At 35.8% G+C, this 25705-nt stretch overlaps 2 protein-coding genes across 5 annotated transcripts in view; both read right to left on the bottom strand.

Annotated features, from left to right (window-relative positions):
- Positions 1-23186, bottom strand: part of LOC125245591 (deleted in malignant brain tumors 1 protein-like) — a 44199-nt gene extending 21013 nt beyond the window's left edge. The window contains exons 1-25 of the mRNA XM_048156254.1: positions 22939-23186; positions 20107-20195; positions 19597-19905; positions 18724-19017; positions 18341-18646; positions 17565-17864; positions 17139-17453; positions 16732-17055; positions 16338-16655; positions 15506-15802; positions 15294-15371; positions 14592-14906; positions 14309-14515; positions 14127-14210; positions 13870-13929; positions 13698-13763; positions 13504-13566; positions 11271-11332; positions 10461-10839; positions 9720-10031; positions 9282-9596; positions 9086-9169; positions 8692-9009; positions 7830-8126; positions 7677-7754 (exon numbers count right to left, since the gene is read on the bottom strand). Of these exons, the coding sequence (XP_048012211.1) occupies positions 7677-7754; positions 7830-8126; positions 8692-9009; positions 9086-9169; positions 9282-9596; positions 9720-10031; positions 10461-10839; positions 11271-11332; positions 13504-13566; positions 13698-13763; positions 13870-13929; positions 14127-14210; positions 14309-14515; positions 14592-14906; positions 15294-15371; positions 15506-15802; positions 16338-16655; positions 16732-17055; positions 17139-17453; positions 17565-17864; positions 18341-18646; positions 18724-19017; positions 19597-19750 (5026 nt within the window). The 5' untranslated portion in view covers positions 19751-19905; positions 20107-20195; positions 22939-23186. The remainder of the gene's footprint in view (positions 1-7676; positions 7755-7829; positions 8127-8691; positions 9010-9085; positions 9170-9281; positions 9597-9719; positions 10032-10460; positions 10840-11270; positions 11333-13503; positions 13567-13697; positions 13764-13869; positions 13930-14126; positions 14211-14308; positions 14516-14591; positions 14907-15293; positions 15372-15505; positions 15803-16337; positions 16656-16731; positions 17056-17138; positions 17454-17564; positions 17865-18340; positions 18647-18723; positions 19018-19596; positions 19906-20106; positions 20196-22938) is intronic.
- LOC125245434 (scavenger receptor cysteine-rich type 1 protein M130-like) lies at positions 154-23825 on the bottom strand. Of its 4 annotated transcripts, XM_048156025.1 has the most exons (7): positions 23747-23825; positions 2689-2834; positions 2001-2321; positions 1500-1757; positions 1014-1328; positions 609-932; positions 155-532 (listed from the first exon to the last, which is right to left on the bottom strand). In XM_048156025.1, exons 2-7 carry the CDS (start codon positions 2744-2746, stop codon positions 267-269), a joined length of 1542 nt encoding a protein of 513 aa, XP_048011982.1. In that variant the 5' UTR covers positions 2747-2834; positions 23747-23825; the 3' UTR covers positions 155-266. The 4 variants fall into 4 exon arrangements, with proteins under 4 accessions (XP_048011980.1, XP_048011982.1, XP_048011981.1 ...); XM_048156023.1 differs by lacking the exon at positions 23747-23825 and having other exon boundaries at positions 154-532; positions 2689-4472; XM_048156024.1 differs by lacking the exon at positions 23747-23825 and having other exon boundaries at positions 158-532; positions 2001-2201; positions 2689-4472.
- Positions 23826-25705: the final 1880 nt, after the last annotated feature.

The following is a 25705-nucleotide window of genomic DNA, read 5'->3' as shown; positions in this document are numbered from 1 at the left end:
GTTCTGTGTTGCAGTGCTGATGAGTAAGTACTTCAGAAAACTCTGTCAGGAGTGTGGTAATTAAAGGACCATATATTTTTAATATTTTTGGAATATTTTCTGAAAAAGAACAGATTCTCAGTTACCAACACTGCTGTTAATGTGCATAATGCACGTAATACTGTATTTTATCATCCACATACATAGGTTATTGAAATGTTATTATTTAAATTATTGTTCACTGTTTACCTGAGCACACAACTCCTACATCCTCCTTGTGTTGACAGTCATGGAGAAGAGCAGCTCCACAGGGACGTCTCATTCCCCTCACACTCCACCTCATCCAGCCATATGGGTCCAGAACCAGGACCAAACCAGGCTGGTACCTGCTGGTTACTGAGGGCCACTCCACACTGCAGCTGTCTGCACACCACATGGGCATCTTTAATATCCCAGGAGTCATCACACACTGTCCCCCATGAGCCGCTGTGAAAAACCTCCAGCCTCCCTGCACAGTCTCCCCCAGAACCCACCAGCCTGATGGACCCACGACCTGATATTCAGAGAAAGAGAAACACATTAGTGATCACTAACAACTGAAGAATCTGACCAGATGTTGCTCTTCTCACCAAGGCAGGTGATTGACAGCTGTTGTGTGGAGCTGCAGTTGAGAGTTTGTGGAGATCTGCAGTTCCCCAGATGAGCTTCACTCCCAGAGCACTGGAAGCCCGTCACACACTCATGACTGTGTTCAGGACTGGATGAAGAGGAGCTGGAGAAGTTCAGCACAGAGCCACAGCCCAGCTGTCTGCAGACCACAGAGGATTCAGTGAGACTCCAGGAGTCCAGCAGAACTCTCCTCCAGACCTGATGGATGGAAACTTCCACCTCCCCCTCACACTGTCTCTCTCCAGACAACCGCACCAGACCATCATGAACAGCCAGAGAGGAATCTGAGTGAAAGATGTGACACTTTATTAAGATATTTCTAGATAATTTAAAAATAAAATAATATAAAAATAAAACCCCCTCACTAGAGCAGATGACTCCAACATCTCGTCTATGAGAACATTCAGCTCGACTCCATGAAGAGATGGAACATTCTGAGAGTTTTGTTTCATTCCCGTCACAATCAAACACATCAGCCCAGATTTCTCCACTTCCCTCTCCAAACCAGTCTGATCCCACAACAGACACAGCAATCCCACAATTCAGCTGTCTACAGAGGACACTGGCGGCTCTCATATCCCAGCATGCATCACACACTGTGCCCCATTTACTGAAGTACTGATGCTCAACTCGACCAGAACAGATGTCAGGACCATTGACCAGTCTGAGATCAGTGTAACCTGGACAAAGAACATAGAGGTTACTGAAAATAATCAAACCAAGATAAAAATGATCAAATAATTACATTTAGTATTTAAGATATTTAGATTTCTCTATAAAGACTGCACATTGATATTTTCCCACAACATTGTCATGGGTGCAGTTCATATTATGTGAAGCTGATGATTTACAGTGTTGAATATGTGATTCATTTCCTCTGCACTGAATCTCTTGTGTCCACATCTGAGCGTCTCCTTTTCCAAAAGCATCTTCTCCCAGCACCTGTACAGGAGCCCCACAGTCCAGCTCTCGACACACAACCTCTGCATCCTGCTGGTCAAAGGCAGCGTCACACACTGAACCCCAGCCGCCTACAACAAGAATCTCCACTCTCCCAGAGCACAGGTGAGACCCGTCCACAAGTCTTGACCCGCCGTATGTTAAGTTTTCTAGTTATATTTACACAAAACCATCTGTCACTGGTTATTATACAGACATAAAACAACAGAAAGTCATAATCCTTTAAATAATGGATTAAAATTACATGTTTAGATAATAAAACATGCTAATTATCAATTATCTTTTATGAATTGGTCTGAAATTAAATTACCCATATTTATTTTCAACTTTCATATATTTCATAAAGGAAGAGAATGGAGGAAGGTCTGATCAGTGATGCAATAACATCTTACCTGAGCATCTGACTCCAGCATCTTCACCAAGATCACAGTCATGAACACCCCATCCTCTTGACCAACAGTTCTTCAGTGTAGACTCTGATCCTCTACAGCGCACATTATCCATCCAGATTGGCCCTGATCCTGCTCCAAAGTGAGCCTTATCATCACCCAGAGCATCTACAGGTTCTCCACATCCCATCTCTCTACACACCACTGCAGCATCAGCCAAATCCCAGTCATCATCACACACTGTTCCCCACTGACCATCATGATGAACCTCCACTCGTCCAGCACAAAGGCTGCTTTCACTGACCAATCTAACAGTCTCAAAATCTGTACATGAATTAGGCAGAAAATTTTGGCCACAGTAATAGTAGAACAGCTTACAATCATCTGCAGAATAATGTAAAGTTAAATATATATATATATTTATAGGATGTAGAGGAATAAGTACAAACAAATATTTACAAAGCTGGACAATAACATATAAAAAATTATCTTGGCATCATTAAATTAGTTGCCTGTAAAATTGCAAACAAATAATACAATTTAATTAGTATTAATAGTGTAGAGTCACAAGATCTCAATTTCTAGATATTACACAGGCCTGTGTTCAATTTATAGTGGTCTAAGTGGCCACCATAGATAAACTGCTTAATAATACATGTATCATTTATTTTACAGCTGTTTTTGTACTTACCAGATGTTGTTAGAGTGACTATAGAGGAGAGTAAAACGAGTGTCAGACATCCCTCCATCTTCTTCTGCTCGTCACACTGTTTGTTTGACTCTGTTTCTCCTTCTGCTCCCTCAAACACACTGAAGAAACTGGCTCCTGTCAGTCCCCTAAAGAGAGAGAGACTCTCACAGCTGCCAATGACACTCACTGTTACCTTATTAGACACAACAGAGGAAATCATCAAACATAATCACTGACAAATCAGAAAGCAGCATTTTTATTTTCTCCATATATATCAATAAAGTGTGAGCGCTGATGAGCGGGACTCCTCCTCCAGCGTGAAGAGACACTTCACTGAGGACAGACTCGTGTCAGTCATATGTCAGCGTGGAGATAAAGTCACACTAAACTTAAAGAGATTGAGAGAGAAACACTGCAGGTTATATTCAGCATCAAAGCCCGGATCTGCACACACAACATACAACACTGGTGACTGACTGATCACTTACTGACACTTGATTTCAAACATGAAAACACTTGATCTTTGCTTTAAATATAGAAACTATAATAAACTGAACATTTTAAAGTTATTTTTGGCACAAATGTGTATAATATTTAGTGTAATATTTATTTCACACACATAGTTGGTCTTTGCTATAATTACAAAAATTACAATAAGTTCTTTTGGGGGGCAAATGTGTATAATATTGAGTGGATTTTTACTACATGGCAGGCCCATCATATTCTAACCAAGAGCACAATAAACAATATGTTAATAAATTATAAAATGAACTGGACTGATTTGTGTACAACAAACAGAGGTGTATTCAGACAACCTGTAAATAAACATTGGCTTCTGTTCCAAAAGTATTCATTTGGCATCACAACAAGCATTTGTACATGTAGATGTGTGTTCAATACTGCAATGCATATTAATCCAGAAGGTGGCGGCAAAATACTTATTGTAAAGAGAAGCAGAGAAAAGTCTTGACATTGTGGACAGAATTTCTTGTATTTTCAGTAGGCTCTTATAATAATAATTTCTAAATTAAGAGTTTATTAAAAGTCTGACATTAACAGTTAAATGAAACTATAAAATGTCTTGGGTTAAAAATATATATAAATATTATTAATATCTTAACATGAATAACGTGAATTATGAGAGTTTAACATAAAGTGTTCTTGCAAATGTAATATATTTCTTTATTGATTTGATTAAATGTTACAAATTGTAAATTGCAAATATAAATTGTAATGTTACAAACTGTGACAGTAATAATAATAATAATAATAATAATAATAATATTGCATACTAAATGAGGGGGAACATTTTTTTTCTCTTTTTTTTTTCTCCTTAGCTGATCACATGCCTGCTTGTAGCAGATAAAGTGGGAATGTTACAGCATTTCAACATTTATAACAAAGCACCAAAAATAAAAGATAAAACAAAATGTGAAAAACTCCCTGGCCTTCTCAAATGTTAATCCATTTTCCATGTTTATCTATATATTAGTTTAACTAAGTTGAAGGTGCAGTGAACTGTTAATACTGGGTTGTGCTGTTTAATACTGATGTTTCTGAACTGGTAGAGGTTCAATAACAGTTCAGTTGCATCATCATTTTTGCCAATGAGCAAAATACATGATTTCTCAAAGGCCTCTGAAGCACTGTCTGATAATATCACTTTGAATTATATGGCAAATTAATTACAAAGAATATGGCAAATGGAAAGTAAATACACACAGATGAAGTTAATAACATATAAACATATGCACATATAAAAGCTGTAAAACAATGTGAGGTGGTGGGTGTGGCCACTGACTTAAACAGCCCCTCCCTTTTTTAATGGTTCCTCCCCCAAATAATCATAATCTGCAGTTAGAAAACAAGAACAAATGAATGTATCAATATACATTTATAAAGTAACATGAGTTCATCAATGTTTGCACTGCATTATGTTTAGTTATTAAAATTAAACATGACCTATTCAATGTGAGGTAAAGCGGGTCAAAATAACTTACCAAACAGCAGCTCTCTCACATCTTCACCGACATTCCTCACATCATCACACTCCCTCTGAAAATGTGTCAATCATTAATTACATAGACAAAATCTCACACTGCACTTTAAAGTACACTATTATATATAATAATTAAAATGTAATAATGATTAAGTTAATTTATACACTAGTTTGAATGGAAAAGAAAAATAATTTACCAGGGTGTATATATATATATATATACATATACAAAAAAAAAAAATATTTTAAACGCACACCTACTTTATTATTAGAGAACTGCTGTATGATGATGACGTCATCATAGGTTTGTGATGTGTCATCTGCATGAAAATAATAAAAAATAAAGTGCATCCATGAATGGCAGCTTTTGATTTTGAAAAATTATACTTATGTAATGAAATCACATAAAATATACATGCATATTCGAATATTATTAATAATAATAGAAATAAACCTGTAGCAGGATGTCTCAATCTAATAAAGATTATATGATCGTAATTCTCTGTTCTGATTTGACGCACTTCTAAATTATTTAATTTAGAAATTAAATAAAAAAGAGAATAAGCAGAAACTGATTTTACTGTTTACAGTCTTAATACTTTTTTTGTCTGTGAAATCCTGTGATTAGTGAACAAAGTCACTGACCTGCTGGGCTTTTCGTGGTGACGTCATTATAATAATCAGGTGTGACTCTTACTGCAGATTCTGATAAATAAATTAATAAATAATTATGTAACAATGTATGCAAAAATAAAATGCAGATACATATATTATATTTCAGTCCTCTAACCTGAAAGAAACTTATCAGTGTCTTCATACCCAGAATGGTGTTCTTCAGAAAGGACACTTCCTGTTATGGAGTAAAACCAATGAAACATGTTTACAATCACAAAACAGCCAAAATTTCCACCTCCACTGGATCAAACGAGATCAAATACACATTTCAACAGAAGACACAAACTGTATCAAAGCAATTCTCTCTGCATGAAACTATAACCCTGCTGATCTCTACAAATCAGGCTTTATTATACTGTCAAGATTTCTGACCCCTCTGAGTGAAGTGATCATGTCTGTGATGAATCTCCTCATAAACGGCCTCAGTCGTGCTCCTGTGTCTCCTCTCAGAGAGAGCTGTGAGTGTAGAGAGACAAACCTGCTGTCAGTTCACAACACATGACTGATCACACACTGAATAAGACACAATATGACAGTCTCTGGATCTCTCCTACCTCTCCTCATCACTCTGTTCTGCTGAATCAGTATAAGCAGTGGCACTAAGAGCAGTAAGAGCACAACTCCCAGTACAATCACAAGCACAGAGAGAGACGGAGGAGTTTCTGAACGAGTGACTGATGTTGAGCTCACTGTCTGAGAAACTGGAGGAGAAGATGATGTTGTTGTGGCAGGAGTAGTGGACACTGACAAATCTGGTAAAACAGACACAAATACTTTCTAAATCATGCAAATAATCAAATACTAGCACTAAAATTATGTAAAAATGAATAATTTTCATTAGTGTTTTGCTGTGACCTGCACAGGTGAGTCCAGCGTGCTCTTTGTTTGAGCAGTCAGTGTGTTTCTTCAGGGAGAGAGGACAGTCCCACAGGTGAATCTCATTCCCTCTGCACTTGACTCCTTTCAGCCACACAACACCTTCACCAGCACCAAAGACTGAATTCCCATCAGCCCTCAGTGCTGCTCCACAACCCAGCTGTCTGCAGACCACCTGAGCATCGCTGATGTCCCACAGATCATCACAGACTGAGCCCCACACAGCGTTATGATACACCTCCAGCCTCCCAGAGCACCGGCCCTCCCCTCCACTCAGTCTGAGAGGAACATGATCTAAATCACAGACATCAACCATCACTGACCAGCTTCAGGACATCATTTACAGTAATATATTTACAATGCATTTTATAAATTGTGAAAAATTATGAAGTGAAATGTGAATTCAGATTTTTTTTAAAAATAGACAAATATATATATACAGTACAGTCCAAAAGTTTGGAACCACTAAGATTTTTAATGTTTTTAAAAGAAGTTTCGTCTGCTCACCAAGGCTACATTTATTTAATTAAAAATACTGTAAAAAAACAGTAATATTGTGAAATATTATTACAATTTAAAATAACCGTGTACTATTTAAATATATTTGACAAAGTAATTTATTCCTGTGATGCAAAGCTGAATTTTCAGCATCGTTACTCCAGTCTTCAGTGTCACATGATCCTTCAGAAATCATTCTAATATGCTGATTTGCTGCTCAATAAACATTTATGATTATTTTCAATGTTGAAAACAGTTGTGTACTTTTTTTTTTTTTCAGGATTCCTTGATGAATAGAAAGTTCAAAAGAACAGCATTTATCTGAAATACAAAGCTTCTGTAGCATTATACACTACCGTTCAAAAGTTTGGGGTCAGTAAGAATTTTTATTTTTATTTTTTTTTGAAAAGAAATGAAAGAAATGAATACTTTTATTCAGCAAGGATGCATTAAATCAATCAAAAGTGACAGTAAAGACATTTATAATGTTACAAAAGATTAGATTTCAGATAAACACTGTTCTTTTGAACTTTCTATTCATCAAATAATCCTGAAAAAAATATTGTACACAAATATTTTGTACAATTGTACACATTAAATGTTTCTTGAGCAGCAGATCAGCATATTAGAATGATTTCTGAAGGATCATGTGACACTGAAGACTGGAGTAATGATGCTGAAAATTCAGCTTTGCCATCACAGGAATAAATTACTTTGTGAAATATATTCAAATAGAAAACAGTTATTTTAAATTGTAACAATATTTCACAATATTACTGTTTTTACTGTATTTTTAATTAAATAAATGTAGCCTTGGTGAGCAGACGAAACTTCTTTTAAAAACATTAAAAATCTTAGTGGTTCCAAACTTTTGGACTGTACATATATATATATATATATATATATATATATATAAAATACATCCTAATAATAAACTTACCTGAACACTGTCTCTGGTGAGGAGATGGTGAGGTAGAACATGTCAGACGACTCTGAGGAGATTCATGATTCTCCTCCTCTGAGGTTAAAACTTGTTAAAAATTAATTCAAAGACCATTTCGAATCATCTTAAATCAGTTAAATATCATCTTACCTGAGCAGGTGATCTTTGCCACTTCATTATTACAGTCATTCAGTCCCCAGGGTGAAGATGGACACTGCCATATAGTGGAATCATGACGTCGACAATTAAGTTTATCAAGCCAATTATGAGACTTCAGTCCCTCTGAATAATTGGGTTCACTGGCAGATCTTCCACAGTTCAGCTCTTGACAGATCAGACTCGCTGTGTCTCTGTCCATCTTATTGTAACACACATTACCCCAGGATCCATTGTAGAAAACCTCCACATTCCCTTCACAGCCCTCAGTTAACCTGATCTCTTTAAACTCTAGATGGAAAAGGATGAGAATCAACCTCAACTCTCACATATAAGTCTGTTAATTATAGATGGGAATTATAATAAAGAATTGTATGCTTATGAATATGATTCCTCTTAATGATTAATGATTGAAAAAATATTTAAAAAAAAAAAATTCCATTGCCAAATTATGAGTTATTATAAGTGGTAATTCACGTAAACACTTAACTATAAAAGGACACTAAAACAAAAAATGAAGAAACGCATTTCATTCACTAATATATTAATACTGTACAAATATATCTTTAGCTACACTTTGTCATATGAGCTTCCAGTCAGTAACTACATCGATTTAAGTCTCAAAGCAAATAGTTGTAAGATGTCTTTGATTTACTAAAAAGAACCAAATCATTAGAGTCATTTGCTCAGAAATCAGAGTACATTGGTTGCGTTGTGTTTAGTGCAGTAGATAGAGTTGTGCTGTGGTGCAAGTTAACCTGTACAATTACACTGGATCAGTCACATACATAGGTAATTGAAATGTTAAAAATAGCCTATTAAGATTTTATTTTAATTTTTTTTTTGTACCGTTTACCTGAGCACACGACTCCTACATCCTCCTTGTGTTGACAGTTGTGTTTTCCCCAGCCTGGAGAAGAGCAGCTCCACAGGGACGTCTCATTCCCCTCACACTCCACCTCATCCAGCCATATGGGTCCAGAACCAGGACCAAACCAGGCTGGTACCTGCTGGTTACTGAGGGCCACTCCACACTGCAGCTGTCTGCACACCACATGGGCATCTTTAATATCCCAGGAGTCATCACACACTGTCCCCCATGAGCCGCTGTGAAAAACCTCCAGCCTCCCTGCACAGTCTCCCCCAGAACCCACCAGCCTGATGGACCCGCGACCTGATATTCAGAGAAAGAGAAACACATTAGTGATCACTAACAACTGAAGAATCTGCCCAGATGTTGCTCTTCTCACCAAAGTTTGTGATTGACAGCTGTTGTGTGGAGCTGCAGTTGAGAGTTTGTGGAGAGCTGCAGTTCCCCAGATGAGCTTCACTCTCTGTAGAGAGTATTTATTTATCATTCATTATTTACTAAAATGTATACTATATTTTTTAAATGTGTAGTTAAATCTGAAACCCATGACTTCATTACGGTGTGAATTTGCTCACCAGAGCAGATGACTCCAACATCTCGTCTATGAGAACATTCAGCTCGACTCCATGAAGAGATGGAACATTCTGAGAGTTTTGTTTCATTCCCGTCACAATCAAACACATCAGCCCAGATTTCACCACTTCCCTCTCCAAACCAGTCTGATCCCACAACAGACACAGCAATCCCACAATTCAGCTGTCTACAGAGGACACTGGCAGCTCTCATATCCCAGCATGCATCACACACTGTGCCCCAATCATTGAGGAACTGAAGCTCCACTCTTCCAGAACAAAAGTCTGTGCCATTTACCAGCCTGAGATCAGTGTAACCTGGACAAAGAACTGACAGCTTATGTAAACAGTATGAAACTAGAGTTAGGATTATTAAACAATAAACAGCAGTATATTATGTATGTAATTTATCTAAAGAAATGCCAAATGTTTATACTCAACCAGAACAAATAACTCCAACATCATTGTCATGGGAACAGTTGTGCTTCTGTGAAGATATTCGTGAACAGTTGTGTATCTGAGACTCATTTCCTCTACACTGAATCTCCTCTGACCAAACTCGACCCTTTCCTTTTCCAAAAGCATCTTCTCCCAGCACCTGTACAGGAATCCCACAGTCCAGCTGTCGACACACAACCTCTGCATCCTGCTGGTCAAAGGCAGCAGCACACACTGAAACCCATCCTTCTGTACGAAGCACCTCCACTCTCCCAGAGCACAGGTGAGACCCGTCCATGAGTCGAAGTCCTTGTTCTGAGTTTTTGCAATAAGGACAAATAAATTAAACATCTCTATTGAGTTGAAGCACAAGAGAAAACTTCCATTAATGTTTGACATTCTGTAATTCATTCATTTAATCTGCACTAATTGTATCTGTAAATTTATCTTTCATCTGTAATTTCATAATCTTCATTAAATAATGTAAATAAGATTGTCAAATCAGACTGTCTGTGAATGATAAAGAAGACATTACATATTTAATGGAGATAGAGATTTTCTTCATCATAGTTTATTATAAAAAAATAAAGAATGGGGACAAATATAATATCACAAACAAAATAATTAAACAGATTGTCTACTTTATAAGATTGACACTGATGCAGTTTGTCCTCACCAGCATACAGAAACATTATATTGCTTGAGTGAGAATTATGAAAGAGTGATAAGATAGGGGAAGCTCACCTGAACACACGACACCAGCATCTTGTTTATGATTACAGACCCATGCTGCATACCAGCTGTCTGAAAAGCAGTCTTTCAGTGCAGTCTCTGGTCCACTACAGTATAGATAACCCATTGAAATTGGTCCTGATCCTTGTCCAAAGTGAGCATTATATGTTGCTTCTACAGCCGTCCCACAGTCCATCTCTCTACACACCACTGCAGCATCAGTCAGATCCCAGTTATCATGACACACTGTTCCCCACTGACCATCATGAAGAACCTCCACTCTACCAGCACAGGGATTATTGCCATTCACCAACCTCACATTCACACTATCTACACATGAGAGAGAGTAAACATAGTATGTAAGTGTAATATTACATGTAAATGATTTCAGCTCATATTAAAGAATAAAGTTCCTGAGTACTTACCAGAGGTGGTGAGTTTTATCATATAGCCCAGAAACATCAATATCAGACGATTCTCCATCTTACTTCTGCTCGACACACACTAATTCATCAGCTCAGATGAAACACAAGTTGCTCCTTCTGCTCCCTCAAACACACTGAAGAAACTGGCTCCTGTCAGTCCCCTAAAGAGAGAGAGACTCTCACAGCTGCCAATGACACTCACTGTTACCTTATTAGACACAACAGAGGAAATCATCAAACACAATCACTGACAAATCAGAAAGCAGCATTTTTATTTTCTCCATATATATCAATAAAGTGTGAGCGCTGATGAGCGGGACTCCTCCTCCAGCGTGAAGAGACACTTCACTGAGGACAGACTCGTGTCAGTCATATGTCAGCGTGGAGATAAAGTCACACTAAACTTAAAGAGATTGAGAGAGAAACACTGCAGGTTATATTCAGCATCAAAGCCTGGATCTGCACACACAACATACAACACTGATGACTGACTGATCACTTACTGACACTTGATTTCACACACAAAAATACTTGATCTTTGCTTTAAATATAGAAATTGCAATAAATTCTTTAATATTAAGTGGATTTTACCACACTGGTATCATGTTCTAAACAAGAGCACAATAAACAGTATGTTAATAAATTATAAAATGAACTGGACTATTTTGTGTACAACAAACAGAGGCCTAGTCTGATAATATTTGTAAATATATATTGGTTTCGGTATTTAACTCGGTATTCATTTGGCATCATATCAAGCATTTGTATCATAGATTGATTTTTTGTATGTATGTATGTGTTTAATACTGCAATAGGTAATTCATCCAGCAGATGGCAGCAAAACACTTATTGTAAAGAGAAGCAGACAACAGTCTTGACCTTGTGGACAGAATTTTGTTCAGAAATTGACAGAAAATTAGAAAGAAATGGATCGTTTCTCTTTTTTACAGCTACAATTTTTTATTATTATTATTATTTAATGTAGAGCTCATTTCTCTGTACATTTATTTTACTACTTGTCTGTACTCTGTCGTTAGTGATATTTCTTAGTTAGGTGATTATAATAATAATTTCTAAATTAAGAGTTTATTAAAAGTCTGATGTTAACAGTTAAATTAAACTATAAAATGTCTTAGATTAAAAAAATATATATTATTAATATATTAATAGGATTATTAACATGAATTATTATTATTAAATGCTTGTTTTATTTTATATTAAAGTATTATTATTGCAATAGTATATATTATATATATATATATATATATATTGATTTTATATATAAATATATATTACTTTATTGATTTGATTAAATGTTATAGTTTAAATAATAACAATAACAACGTGACAGTAATAATAATAATAAATATATATTAAAAAATTAAAAATATATATATTATTAATATATTAATAGGATTATTAACATGAATTATTATTATTAAATGCTTGTTTTATTTTATATTAAAGTATTATTATTGCAATAGTATATATATTATATATATATACTATTTATTGATTATATATATATAAATATATATTACTTTATTGATTTGATTAAATGTTATAGTTTAAATAATAATAACAATAACAATGTGACAGTAATAATAATAATAATGGATACTGAATAAGGGGAAAAAAATCTTTTTCTTTCCTTTTTTCTTTTGTTTTGTCATTAGCTGATCACATGCCTGTTTGTAGCAGATAAAGTGGGAATGTTACAGCATTTCAACATTTATAACAAAGCACCAAAAATAAAACATAAAACAAAATGGGAAAAACTCCCTGGCCTTCTCAAAATTTTAATCCATTTTCTACATGTTTATTGATATATTAGTTTAAATAAGTTGAAGGTGCAGTGAACAATTAATACTGGGTTGTGCTGTTTAATACTGATGTTTCTGAACTGGTAGAGTCCTGTTACATCATCTTTTTTTGCCAATGAGCAAAATACAATAATTTCTCAAAGGCCTTTCTGAGGGACTGTCTGATGATATCACTTTTAATTACTAATAATATGGCAAATGAATTACAAAGAAAATGACTAATCGAAAGTAAATACATGCATGAAGTTAATAAACAACAACATGAAAGCAAAGCCTATTCTCTTTCTGTTTAAATGTAGAAAATTAGCAAAATGTAATTGATCTGGCACATTTCAATACTAAATGTAACAAAATATTAATGGATTGCAACTCAAACTTAAGAAAATGCAGCATTTTGCATAAAACAATGTGAGGTGGTAGGTGTGGCCACTGACTTAAACAGCCCCTCCCTTTTTTAATGGCTCCTCCCCCAAATAATCATAATCTGCGGTTAGAAAACAAGAACAAGTTAATGTATCAATATAAAGTAAAACAGGACCTATTCAATGTGAGGTAAAGTGGGTCACAATAACTTACCAAACAGCAGCTCTCTCACATCTTCACCGACATTCCTCACATCATCACACTCACTCTGAAAATGTGTCAATCATTAATTACATAGAAAGTGCACTATAATATAATAATTATAATGTAATAATGATTAAGCTAATTTATATAACACTAACTTGAAAAGAAAAGACAAACTTATATATACTTATATATATATTATTTGGGCTATATCCCAAAAAAATTATTATAAATGCACACCTGCTTTATTATTGGAGAACTGCTGTATGATGATGACGTCATCATATGTTTCTGATATGTCATCTGCAAGAAAATAATAAAAAATTAAATGCATCCATGAATGTCAGTTTTGGATTTTGAAAATTACACACATGTAATCAAAACACATAAAATATATGCAAATGCAAATAATATTAATAATTACAGAAATAAACCTGTAGCATGATGTCTCAGTGTAACAATCATTATATGATCATAATTCTCTGCTCTGGGTTGTTGCGCTTTTTAGAGAATAAATAGATTCTGATAAATGAATAAATAATACATGCAAAATAATGTATGCAAAAATAAAATGCAGATACAAATATTATATTTCTGTACTCTAACCTGAAAGAAACTTGTCAGCATCTTCATACCCAGAATGCTGTTCTTCAGAAAGGACACTTCCTGTTATGGAGTAGAACCAAAGAAACATGTTTACAATCACAAAACAGCCAAAATTCCCACCTCCACTAGTTCAATCAAGATCAAATACACATTTCAACAGAAGACACAAACTGTATCAAAGCAATTCTCTCTGCATGAAACTATAACCCTGCTGATCTCTACAAATCAGGCTTTATGATACTGTCAAGATTTCTGACCCCTCTGAGTGAACTGATTGTGTCTGTGATGAATCTCCTCATAAACGGCCTCAGTCGTGCTCCTGTGTCTCCTCTTAGAGAGAGCTGTGAGTGTAGAGAGACAAACCTGCTGTCAGTTCACAACACATGACTGATCACACACTGAATAAGACACAATATGACAGTCTCTGGATCTCTCCTACCTCTCCTCATCACTCTGTTCTGCTGAATCAGTATAAGCAGTGGCACTAAGAGCAGTAAGAGCACAACTCCCAGTACAATCACAAGCACAGAGAGAGACGGAGGAGTTTGTGAACGAAAGACTGATGTTGAGCTCACTGTCTGAGAAACTGGAGGAGAAGATGATGTTGTTGTGGCAGGAGTAGTGGACACTGACAAATCTGGTGAATCTGTTGAAAAAGACACAAACACATTCAAAATCAAAGCAAATAATTGATTTAACATTCCTTAGTGTTTTTCTGTGACCTGCACAGGTGAGTCCAGCGTGATCTTTGTTGGAGCAGTCAGTGTGGTTCTTCAGGGAGAGAGGACAGTCCCACAGGTGAATCTCATTCCCTCTGCACTCGACTCTGTTCAGCCACACAACACCTTCACCAGCACCAAAGACTGAATTCCCATCAGCCCTCAGTGCTGCTCCACAACCCAGCTGTCTGCAGACCACCTGAGCATCGCTGATGTCCCACAGATCATCACAGACTGAGCCCCACACAGCGTTATGATACACCTCCAGCCTCCCAGAGCACCGGCCCTCCCCTCCACTCAGTCTGAGAGGAACATGATCTAAATTACACACATCAAGATCGCTGACCAGATTCAGCTCACCTTTTACAAAAACAAAGATAGTTCACCCAAAAATGAAAATTCTGTCATAATTTTGTCACCCTCAAATCATTCTGAACTCATAAGACATTTTGAAAGACAAATTATGATGTTTTATTGAAAATATCTTTGAAATGCTTCTATCCCTCCATTCAAAGTCCAAGTAACCAAAACTTAAAAGATCCAAAAATGTTATGAAGACATTGTAAAATTAGGCAATATGATTCAAGAAAGTCTTTTGAAGAGACTTTATATGATGAAAATATTTAATTTAGGCTTTTATTTACATCTAAACAATGATCTGCACACACACATAAGGAACATCACATTTGGAACATCACAACTTACTTGAACACTGTCTCTGGTGAGGAGATGGTGAGTTTGAACATGTAATCCGACTCTGAGGAGATTCATGACTTTCCTCCACTGTGATTAAAACATGTTACATTTTCAGAAGATCATTGAACAGAATATTATAAAATAAATAACAAATAAAATAATCATATTTAAACATACAAGACCACTTTAAGCTATCTTAAATCAGTAAAATATCATGTTACTTGAGCAGGTGATTTTGGCCACTTCATTATCACAGTCATTCAGTCCCCAGGGTGAAGATGGACACTGCCATAGAGTGGAATCATGACGTCGACAATTAAAATCATCAAGCCAATTATGAGACTTCAGTCCCTCTGAATTACTGGGTTCACTGGCAGATCTTCCACAGTTCAGCTCCTGACAGATCAGACTCGCTGTGTCTCTGTCCATCTTATTGTAACACACATTTCCCCAAGATCCATTGTAGAAAACCTCCACATTCCCTTCACAGCCCTCAGTTAACCTGATCTCTTTAAACTCTAGAAAGACAAAGATGAGAATAAACCCTTTAACATTTCTTTTAGAGCAAATATTTGGAACATTTAATTGGCAAATGATGAAATAATTAAAAAATGTTTTTGCAAAAGGTGTGTTTACACAAACTCTTTAATGTCTTCTTATTTTGAAATCTTCATAAATGCAATCTAATAATTGGCCCAAACTGTATATAACACTGATTTAACATTGTAATATTGATTTAAGTCTCGAAGATACCAAAGTCAGTAGAGTCATTCATTTGGGAGTCAGACTACACAGGCCACGCAGGATGTTTTATGCGGTAGGTTCTGTAGTGTGGTCTTGTGTCACAGATAAGTAGCTCAGAGCATTTTCTCTGAGTGTATTATTATGGTAAAAAAAATGCGTGTATGAACTGTTAAAAAAAAAGCCTTAGTTCTCATTTCCCAAAACCTGCTGTTACTGTATATGATGCAAGTACATTGGATATTGTTAATTATCCGTCACATAGATAGGTTATTGAAAATGTTATTGTCTTTATTATTGTTCACTGTTTACCTGAGCACACGACTCCTACATCCTCCTTGTGTTGACAGTCATGTTTTCCCCAGCCTGGAGAAGAGCAGCTCCACAGGGACGTCTCATTCCCCTCACACTCCACCTCATCCAGCCATATGGGTCCAGAACCAGGACCAAACCAGGCTGGTACCTGCTGGTTACTGAGGGCCACTCCACACTGCAGCTGTCTGCACACCACATGGGCGTCTTTAATATCCCAGGAGTCATCACACACTGTCCCCCATGAGCCGCTGTGAAAAACCTCCAGCCTCCCTGCACAGTCTCCCCCAGAACCCACCAGCCTGATGGACCCGCGACCTGATATTCAGAGAAAGAGAAACACATTAGTGATCACTAACAACTGAAGAATCTGCCCAGATGTTGCTCTTCTCACCAAGGCAGGTGATTGACAGCTGTTGTGTGGAGCTGCAGTTGAGAGTTTGTGGAGATCTGCAGTTCCCCAGATGAGCTTCACTCCCAGAGCACTGGAAGCCCGTCACACACTCATGACTGTGTTCAGGACTGGATGAAGAGGAGCCGGAGAAGTTCAGCACAGAGCCACAGCCCAGCTGTCTGCAGACCACAGAGGATTCAGTGAGACTCCAGGAGTCCAGCAGAACTCTCCTCCAGACCTGATGGATGGAAACTTCCACCTCCCCCTCACACTGTCTCTCTCCAGACAACCGCACCAGACCGTCATGAACAGCCAGAGAGGAATCTGAGTGAAAGATGTGGCTTTTTATTAAGATATTGCAGGGTAGTTAATGCATTTAATAAGAGTTTAAAATAAAATCCCCTCACTAGAGCAGATGACTCCAACATCTCGTCTATGAGAACATTCAGCTCGACTCCATGAAGAGATGGAACATTCTGAGAGTTTTGTTTCATTCCCGTCACAATCAAACACATCAGCCCAGATTTCACCACTTCCCTCTCCAAACCAGTCTGATCCCACAACAGACACAGCAATCCCACAATTCAGCTGTCTACAGAGGACACTGGCAGCTCTCATATCCCAGCATGCATCACACACTGTGCCCCATTTACTGAAGTACTGACGCTCAACTCGACCAGAACAGATGTCAGGACCATTGACCAGTCTGAGATCAGTGTAACCTGGACAAAGAACAAAGTTTAGTTAAACAGTATGAAACATGCAAATAAAATATGTTTATAAAAAAAAGGTTTGTGATTATCTAAATAAGTTGAAAACTACTGCTCCATTACCAGAACATATCAGTCCAATGTCATTCTCATGGGTACAGTTGTATTTGATCGATGATGTTGGACACAAAGATAAAAAAGACTCATCTCCTCTGCACCAAATCTCTTGTGTCCACATCTGAGCGTCTCCTTTTCCAAAAGCATCTTCTCCCAGCACCTGTACAGGAGCCCCACAGTCCAGCTCTCTACACACAACCTCTGCATCCTGCTGGTCAAAGGCAGCAGCACACACTGACACCCACATCCGATCACGAGGCACTTCTACTCTGCCAGAACAGCGGGAACTTGCAACCAGCCTGACTCCTTGAATTAAAAAAAGGGACTTTATTGATATTTGCTAATTCTTGTCCTTTATATATAAAGTTTATTAATTAATAGTTTGTGACTAGCTGCATTTCATCAATTTTCAGCAGTTTGTTCACATAAGAGAGTGAATGCATTTTTCATTTAATGATTAACAGAAAAAATTGTGGTCAAAATGCACACAGCATGTTATTAAAATACATTTGGTCTATGAAATGCTCAGCCATTGAATTATATACAGTATGGGTTTTGTTCACAAAAGTCTGTAAAAAAAAAATGCATGTTGCACACAAAATGCTTTTTGTACATTACATCTAGTAATTTCAGCATGTCACATGATACATTACTTCACCCCACACAGGCAACACAGTAACCACCCGATGTAACATTGAATGTGGAGAGAAAATCTGTATTTATCCTGAAATTCTGTGGTAGAAAAGATTAATAATAATTATAGAATAAGCATATCAGCTTACCAGAGCAAATGACTCCAGCATCTTCAGTATGTTTAGCTTCTATTCCCCATCCATTGAATCTACAGTTCTTCAATGTAGACTCTGATCCAGTACACAGTACATCATGAATCCAGATTTTTCCTGATCCTTCTCCAAAGTGAGCATTCTTTGGTGCACTTAAAGCCTCTCCACAGCCCACCTCTCTACACACCACTGCAGCATCAGTCATATCCCAGCCATCGTCATGCACTGTTCCCCACTGACCATCATGAAGAACCTCCACTCTACCAGCACAGGAACTCTTACCACCTACTAATCTCACTGTTTCTAAAGGTAAAAGCACAGAAAAAAATAAATATACAATGCTGCAGTTTTATATCAATACTCATACGACGTTCACCTACCAGCACATATAACGCTCACATCGTTGTCATAGAAACAATTGTGTGGTGACACTGGACAGAGAGCAAACTGAGACTCATTTCCTCTACACTGAATCTCTTGTGTCCACATCTGAGCGTCTCCTTTTCCAAAAGCATCTTCTCCCAGCACCTGTACAGGAGCCCCACAGTCCAGCTCTCTACACACAACCTCTGCATCCTGCTGGTCAAAGGCAGCAGCACACACTGACATCCATGTGTTCCCATGAGGCACCTCTAGTCTTCCAGAGCAGCGTGAACCTCCAACCAGCCGGACTCCTAAAATACAGGAGTTTAAAATAACATATAACATATATTCCCCCAAATAAAAAAAGACATGAGTATTTTGTTTATATAATAGAGGAGAATGACATGGAATGTTGGATGTTTGCTTTAATGTTTCTAAGTGTTTGATATAAGTTTTTCCACATGTATCTGCTACAGATTTACAGTTAAAGTTGTTTTGAAATTTTCTTATCCCAAAACTTTTTAAAATAATGTTGAGTACAAAGAGTGTTGCACACTTGAGAGGTGGGTTGTAACACTAACAGAACAGCAGTTTGTAATATTTTATTCAAATTTCTGGTAAACTGTTAAACTGATTGCAAAAGGGTACTCCAAAAATTGTTTGTCTTGTAAATCATTTATATTTTTACATATCTAACAACAACCTCAGTAGTGTGGTCATATCTCACTGATCACAAAGACACTGAGTGATTTCATCCCTGATCTCTCCCATTAATGCCCATATACAGTAACCCTAAATTTGTTTTTAAAAAATGTGATTTTTAAAATTGCATGATTTAATGTAAATAATTGCACATTTGATAATGAAATCTAGGCAGAAAATGAACCTACCTGAACAGATAACTCCAACATCTTCACTATGCTCACAGTTAATGTCACTCATTTTTGCACTATTGCAGTTGAGAATTGTGGACTCTGATCCACTACACATCACATTATCCTTCAAGATTTTTCCTGATCCAGGTCCAAAGTGAGCAGCACGCATTATATGTGAAGTATTGCCACAGTCCAGCTCTCTACACACCACTGCAGTGTTTGTCAAACTCCAATAATCATCACACACAGTTCCCCATTCTCCACTATAATAAACCTCCAATCTACCAGCACAGGAATTATTACCACCCACCAGCCTCACGTTTCCTGTGGACAAGATATAGAAAATATAAATTAAATGTAAACGATGAGAGAACACCAGACAGTGAAGAGAGAAAATAAATTAGAATCCTGTTAAATTAATTCAGAATGCAATTGAGTAAAACAAAAAAGTGGAACTATAAATTATAAGTATATGACCAGTTCATAACATTATCTTCCAGAAAATAATCTTGAGTGTGTACATACCAGCTGCGATGAGTCTGATCACAAAAACTGGAAAATGAGTGTTAGAAAGCTCTTCATCTTCACTGAGGTTGAGAGGTTCTTACTGCACCCTAAAGAGAGACGAGAGATAAACCTGCATAACCGGCAAACAAGCCAATCAAAGTCACTTTTACCTTATTAGAGAGAAGAGAGGAAATCATCAAAGAGCTCCAATGACAAATCAGAAGACGCAATTTTTATTTTTACCATATTTATTAAAAGTATGTCGGCATTAATGAACAGGACTCCTCCTCTGCCTTATAGAGACACTTAACTGGAGAAAAACATACAAGATTAGCTGACAATGTCACATGTGTTACAGGAAACTGATTTCAGAGACAGGAAACATTCCAGTTTATTTACAGCATCAAAGACCAGCATTTGAAAATATTACAAGAGCTGATAACCACCTGCATCATACTTCTCACTTTGACTTCACATAGAAATAATAGTTAGATACAAACATAAATAAAATTTAATGCTTTAAAGATTGTTTTTAATTTTTGGAAAGATATAGGCTACAGTACGTTAAAAATATATTTTAGCAGTTTATTCATGATCTCCAAGAGCACAGAACACATGGTTACACAAGAGTATTTTCTTTAAAAAAATAAAAATTAATAAATAAGAATATCTATGATCATGCAGGTTCATCATACATGTGTACTAGATACTTTATTTTTATTTAGCACCTTTTAAAGTTGCATCTCAAAGCACTTTACAAAGATCAAATAAAAAGAAAATTAAAAATACACTGAAATAGGGACAGACAAAATGAAAACATACATCAAAACAATTTAAGAGAAGTGTATATATTGTAGAGGAGACCGTGAAATGCTGGATGTTTACTAGAGAATAACCTATAGGCTCTACAAGTGTCAATACTGCAATATCGATTTACTCCTGAAGGTGGCAGTAAAAGTATATGCGATGAAAGAGCTGACATTCTTGGTTGGTTCAGTAAAATGTTACTCTTCTTTCGCGAAAGATACCGAGTACCAAACCTACAAACATTTTAAATCAGATTCAGAATATTTTGTGTTGTTTAGAATCAGAACAAGTGATGTCAGATTCGCAAAACGGTTCATTCAGACACTGAGTTCGTTTTGGTCTCTGTAAAGCGACAGGATTAAGAGGACAAAAAGGGTTACGTTTATAATTTTCCTACAATCCATAGAAACCAAACCTGCAAATGCATTCTATACTCCTGAGACCCAGAATTGTTTTTTGTTTTGTTTTTTTGTTTTTTTAATTTAGTATTTTTTCACATCATTATTGTTTAGAGCATAAGAAACAAATTAAAAAATAACATTTTTGAAAAATTATATTTCATTCATATGCCATGCTATGTCCTCTGTAGTGGACACCAGGACTAAGCTGTTTATAAAATAAAATGACATGAAATGACATGAAATGAAACAATGGGATTTTTAGGCTTCAGGATTGTTTTTAACCAAACTTTGTATAAAGATGATTCTCAACTATGTTATGAAAGATATAATTAAGTGATATACCATTTTACTTTATGCAATATGTGGGTAAAATATCCATACATGGGTTTTCCAATTCAATACAATGCATCTATACACTGTATCTGCGTTCCAAATTATTATGCAAGTGACATATCAGTAAGATTTCAGTAGAATAAACATTCAGATTTTAGTTTTTCTAAGAAAATGTATGTTTATTTATTTATCCATGTCTTTTTAGTTAACTGGTATCAATCTCAGACAAAATAATTTGCCAGGTCTACTTAGGTCTATGGAAACCCTACTTAGAGGTTGTTCCACATTATTAAGCAAGTCACAGTTCTCATGCCATATGGGGAGGAAGAAAGATCTTTCTGAAGATGAAAAGCATGAAATGGTCCAATGTTGTGCAAAAGGCATGAAAACAACTAATATTTTGTGAAAGTGAATGGAGATTATCAAATTATTATAAGATTTGTGAGTGATTTAGAGCACAGCAGAACTCGGTCAGATAAAGGCTTATTAATGAAAGTTCCTGTCAAAAAAATTAATTGTATTAAAAGGGCAGCTATAAAAAAAAAAGCCAGTGTTGAGCAGCAAACAGGTATTTGAAGCTTCTGGTGTTTCTGGAGTCTCAAGAAGCTCTCCATGCAGGCTGGCAGTTGTTTGTTTTTAGAAATAACTTTTTTTTTTTAAACAAACTGAGAAAAAAAACTAAATCTGTACAAGATGAGGCCTACTACATATTGCCTTGGGCACCAGGGAACAGTAGATTAATAAGATTGATCAGAACTAGAGATGCACTGATACTAAATTTGTCTGCCGATACTGATAGCCGAATATTCACAATGATATCGGTTAAAAAAAAAAATTCTCCCAAATAATGTTGCAAACTATGCAGGGAACCCTCTCATTTGGTACACTACTAGAGTTTACAATTATCAAAAGAGGTATTCAGCTGCTGTTTATATTCAGATATAATAATTACACTAAATTAAAACTGAAATGTTTGTATAAAACTTAGTATCACATAAGGTAGTTACTTGTCTTCATGGCAACTTTACACAAACATATAATTAACAGTAAATAAGCTACATATATATAGTTAAGGAACTGTGAACATTGGAAAACATTCCTGAGGTAAAAAATGTCCTTAACTATATATATATATAGCTTATTTACTGTTAATTATATGTTTGTGTAAATTTGCCATGAAGACAACAAGTAAAACAGCTTGTGAACAATATGCTGTTTTATTGACATATTTCCGCGGTTGAAATATAAATAAAGTGATTACATGAGAACTGATATATTCCGGTAAGTTGTACTGTTTTTTTTAACATACCTTTGATGTTCGTTCATGTTTTTCGGGACATGACTTGTGTTAAAGAGGAAGAAAAGACTCGCGCGCTGCCTTCTGAACACGTCACATTTAAGAGAGTCAAAACGTTATTTATTGTTTTAATTTAATTATAAAATGGACAGAATTTGAAAACTGAAACTTGTATTCTTATCAGAAGTAATAAAGCTCAAAGCTTTTTTCGATTATTGGATGGAAGGAGGCGCTGGCAACTCTGGCTTTAACTACGGGTGATTAATAGGGTCAAAAAGAGCCTGCTTTAACGTCAATATTTTAAAACTGTTAATGCGTTAAAATTCAACACAAGAGTGATTTTCTTCACACAGTATGAGTTGCAGTCTGAACACGTCTGTCTTTCTGCACCCTTTTGACTGACAGAATATAATCGGCCCTGAACTCATCGGTAGTTTTTAAACAATAATAGTGATAGCAAGCTTTTATCGGCCGATTCCGAAACCAATACAGCAAAAAAAATTCACAAAAGCTTTTTGTTGTTTCATTTCAGAAAGATTTCAAATAACATAAAACTTGAGATATCGCAGAGAAATATCACTGTTGAATGTTGAGGCAGTGGGTGTGGTCATTCAGTCTTTCAGCCCCTCCCTCTTTGATTGACTCCTCCCCCACATCATCAGAATCTGTTATTGAAAAATAAAATCTTAAATTATTTAACATGATTCTATGTTAAATATCATGAATATGTATGTGTATAAATGGAGCCTATAAACCTGGAAAAATATAATAAAAATATTTAAGAAATAAAGTGTTAGAATATAATGTTACAATAACTTACCTAACAGGTTTCTCATATCTTCAGTGACACTCGTCACATCATCATACTCCTCCTGAACTCCTTCTGATCAACAGAAATGACACAAAAATGTCACACTAATTTATAAAACACTTTTTTCATCTCATTTAATGGATCCCTTTTCGCTTAATGGATTATTTGATTACATAGAAATCATATCTAATACTCATGTAAACAAATGTAAAAGGTGATAATAAAATGCAGTTCTCACCTGTTATCATCATAATTCTCTGGTGCTTCCACTACACATGAAAATATAAACCAAAATATATAACTTTAAGACAGCAATTTAAAATATTATCCTTCTTATTGCAGGTCAAAAGACCATTAAGTTATCAGTCATCTGGTAACGAATCACGTGATCACTTTCAAAAGGTCACTGACCTTTCAGGCCACTGCTGTTGGTGACATCATCATAATATACAGTCTTGAACTCTTTTTCTAAAAAGGAGAACATAAAGTTAATATAGAAGTAAACAGCATGTTTAAATAGTATTGAGTCATCAGTCAAACATTTAATAGAATTTGTTAATTACATTTATTTATTTATTTATTTATTTAGGTTGAATTCAATGAAAAGTAAACTATCATTGATTCAAACAGCTGATGATGTGATCATTCATATCATATTTTACTTATTTGAAAATTAATTGGGTTTGGGAGGCTAAGTAAGCTCTTTATCTCTTCCAACTCTACAAATTCACCACATATAGATCCCTGCTCAGTGCTTATTACTCTCTAAAGATTCATACAGGAAGAACTGATATAGTGACATAAACATGCAGCTTTGTGGTTTGGAGGTTGGTAAAGTCTCATCTACAGATTCATCTGATAACACATCAACTCGCAGAAACATTAATAGTTGCACAACAATCTGACTTTCTCAGTGAAGAGACTTTCATTAAAGGGTTATTTCCCCCAAAAATGAACATTCTGTCTTTAATTACTCACCCTCGTGTTGTTCCAAACCCGTAAGACCTTTGTTCATCTTCAGAACACAAATTAAGATATTTTTGATGAAATCCGAGAGGAATCCGACTCCTCCATAGACATCAATTTAACCACCACTTTCAAGGTCCAGAAAGGTACTAAAGACATCATTAAAATAGTCCATGTGACTTCAGTGGTTCAACCTTATTTTTATGAAGTGATGAGAATACTTTTTGTGCAACAAATACAAAACAAAAATAATGACTTTATTCAACAATATCTTCTGTTCTGTGTCATTGGACGAGTCAGAGACCTCTCGAATTTCATCAAAAATATCTTAATTTGTGTTCTCAAGATAAATGAAAGTCTTACGGGTGTGGAATGACATGAGGGTGAGTAATTAATATCCAAACCAATATTATATAAAAATATATATATTAGTATATAAATCTTACTTTTTATATGATTAAAATCGATAAGGTGAGAATGATAGAAAAAGCTTTAATGGTAACACATTAATTAGTAATTAGTCATTAATTAACATGAACCAATAATGAACTGCACTGTCTCCCCTTTTTTCAGGATAAAGTGATATTCACCAGTTCACACTTACAACCTGAATTCCGAAAATGTTGGGACGTTTTTTTATATTTGAATAAAATGAAAACTAAAAGACGTTCAAATCACATGAGACAATATTTTATTCACAATAGAACATAGATAACATACCAAATGTTTAAACTGAAAAATTTTACAATTTTATGCACAAAATTAGCTAATTTCAAATTTGATGTCTGCTACAGGTCTCAAAATAGTAGCCAATTCAGCACCCGGACTCTTCTACAATGAAGCCATGCTGTTGTAATAGCTGCAGTATGTGGTTTTGCATTGTCCTGCTGAAATACACAAGGCCTTCCCTGAAATAGACGTCGTCTGGAGGAGAGCATTATGTTGCTCTAAAACCTTTATATACCTTTAGGGATGCACCGAGCTCAAGTACCCCCGATACCA

The sequence above is a fragment of the Megalobrama amblycephala genome, linkage group LG14, assembly GCF_018812025.1.
Source record: "Megalobrama amblycephala isolate DHTTF-2021 linkage group LG14, ASM1881202v1, whole genome shotgun sequence".
Lineage (NCBI taxonomy): Eukaryota > Metazoa > Chordata > Actinopteri > Cypriniformes > Xenocyprididae > Megalobrama > Megalobrama amblycephala.
This window is presented reverse-complemented; position numbering and strand designations above follow the sequence as displayed.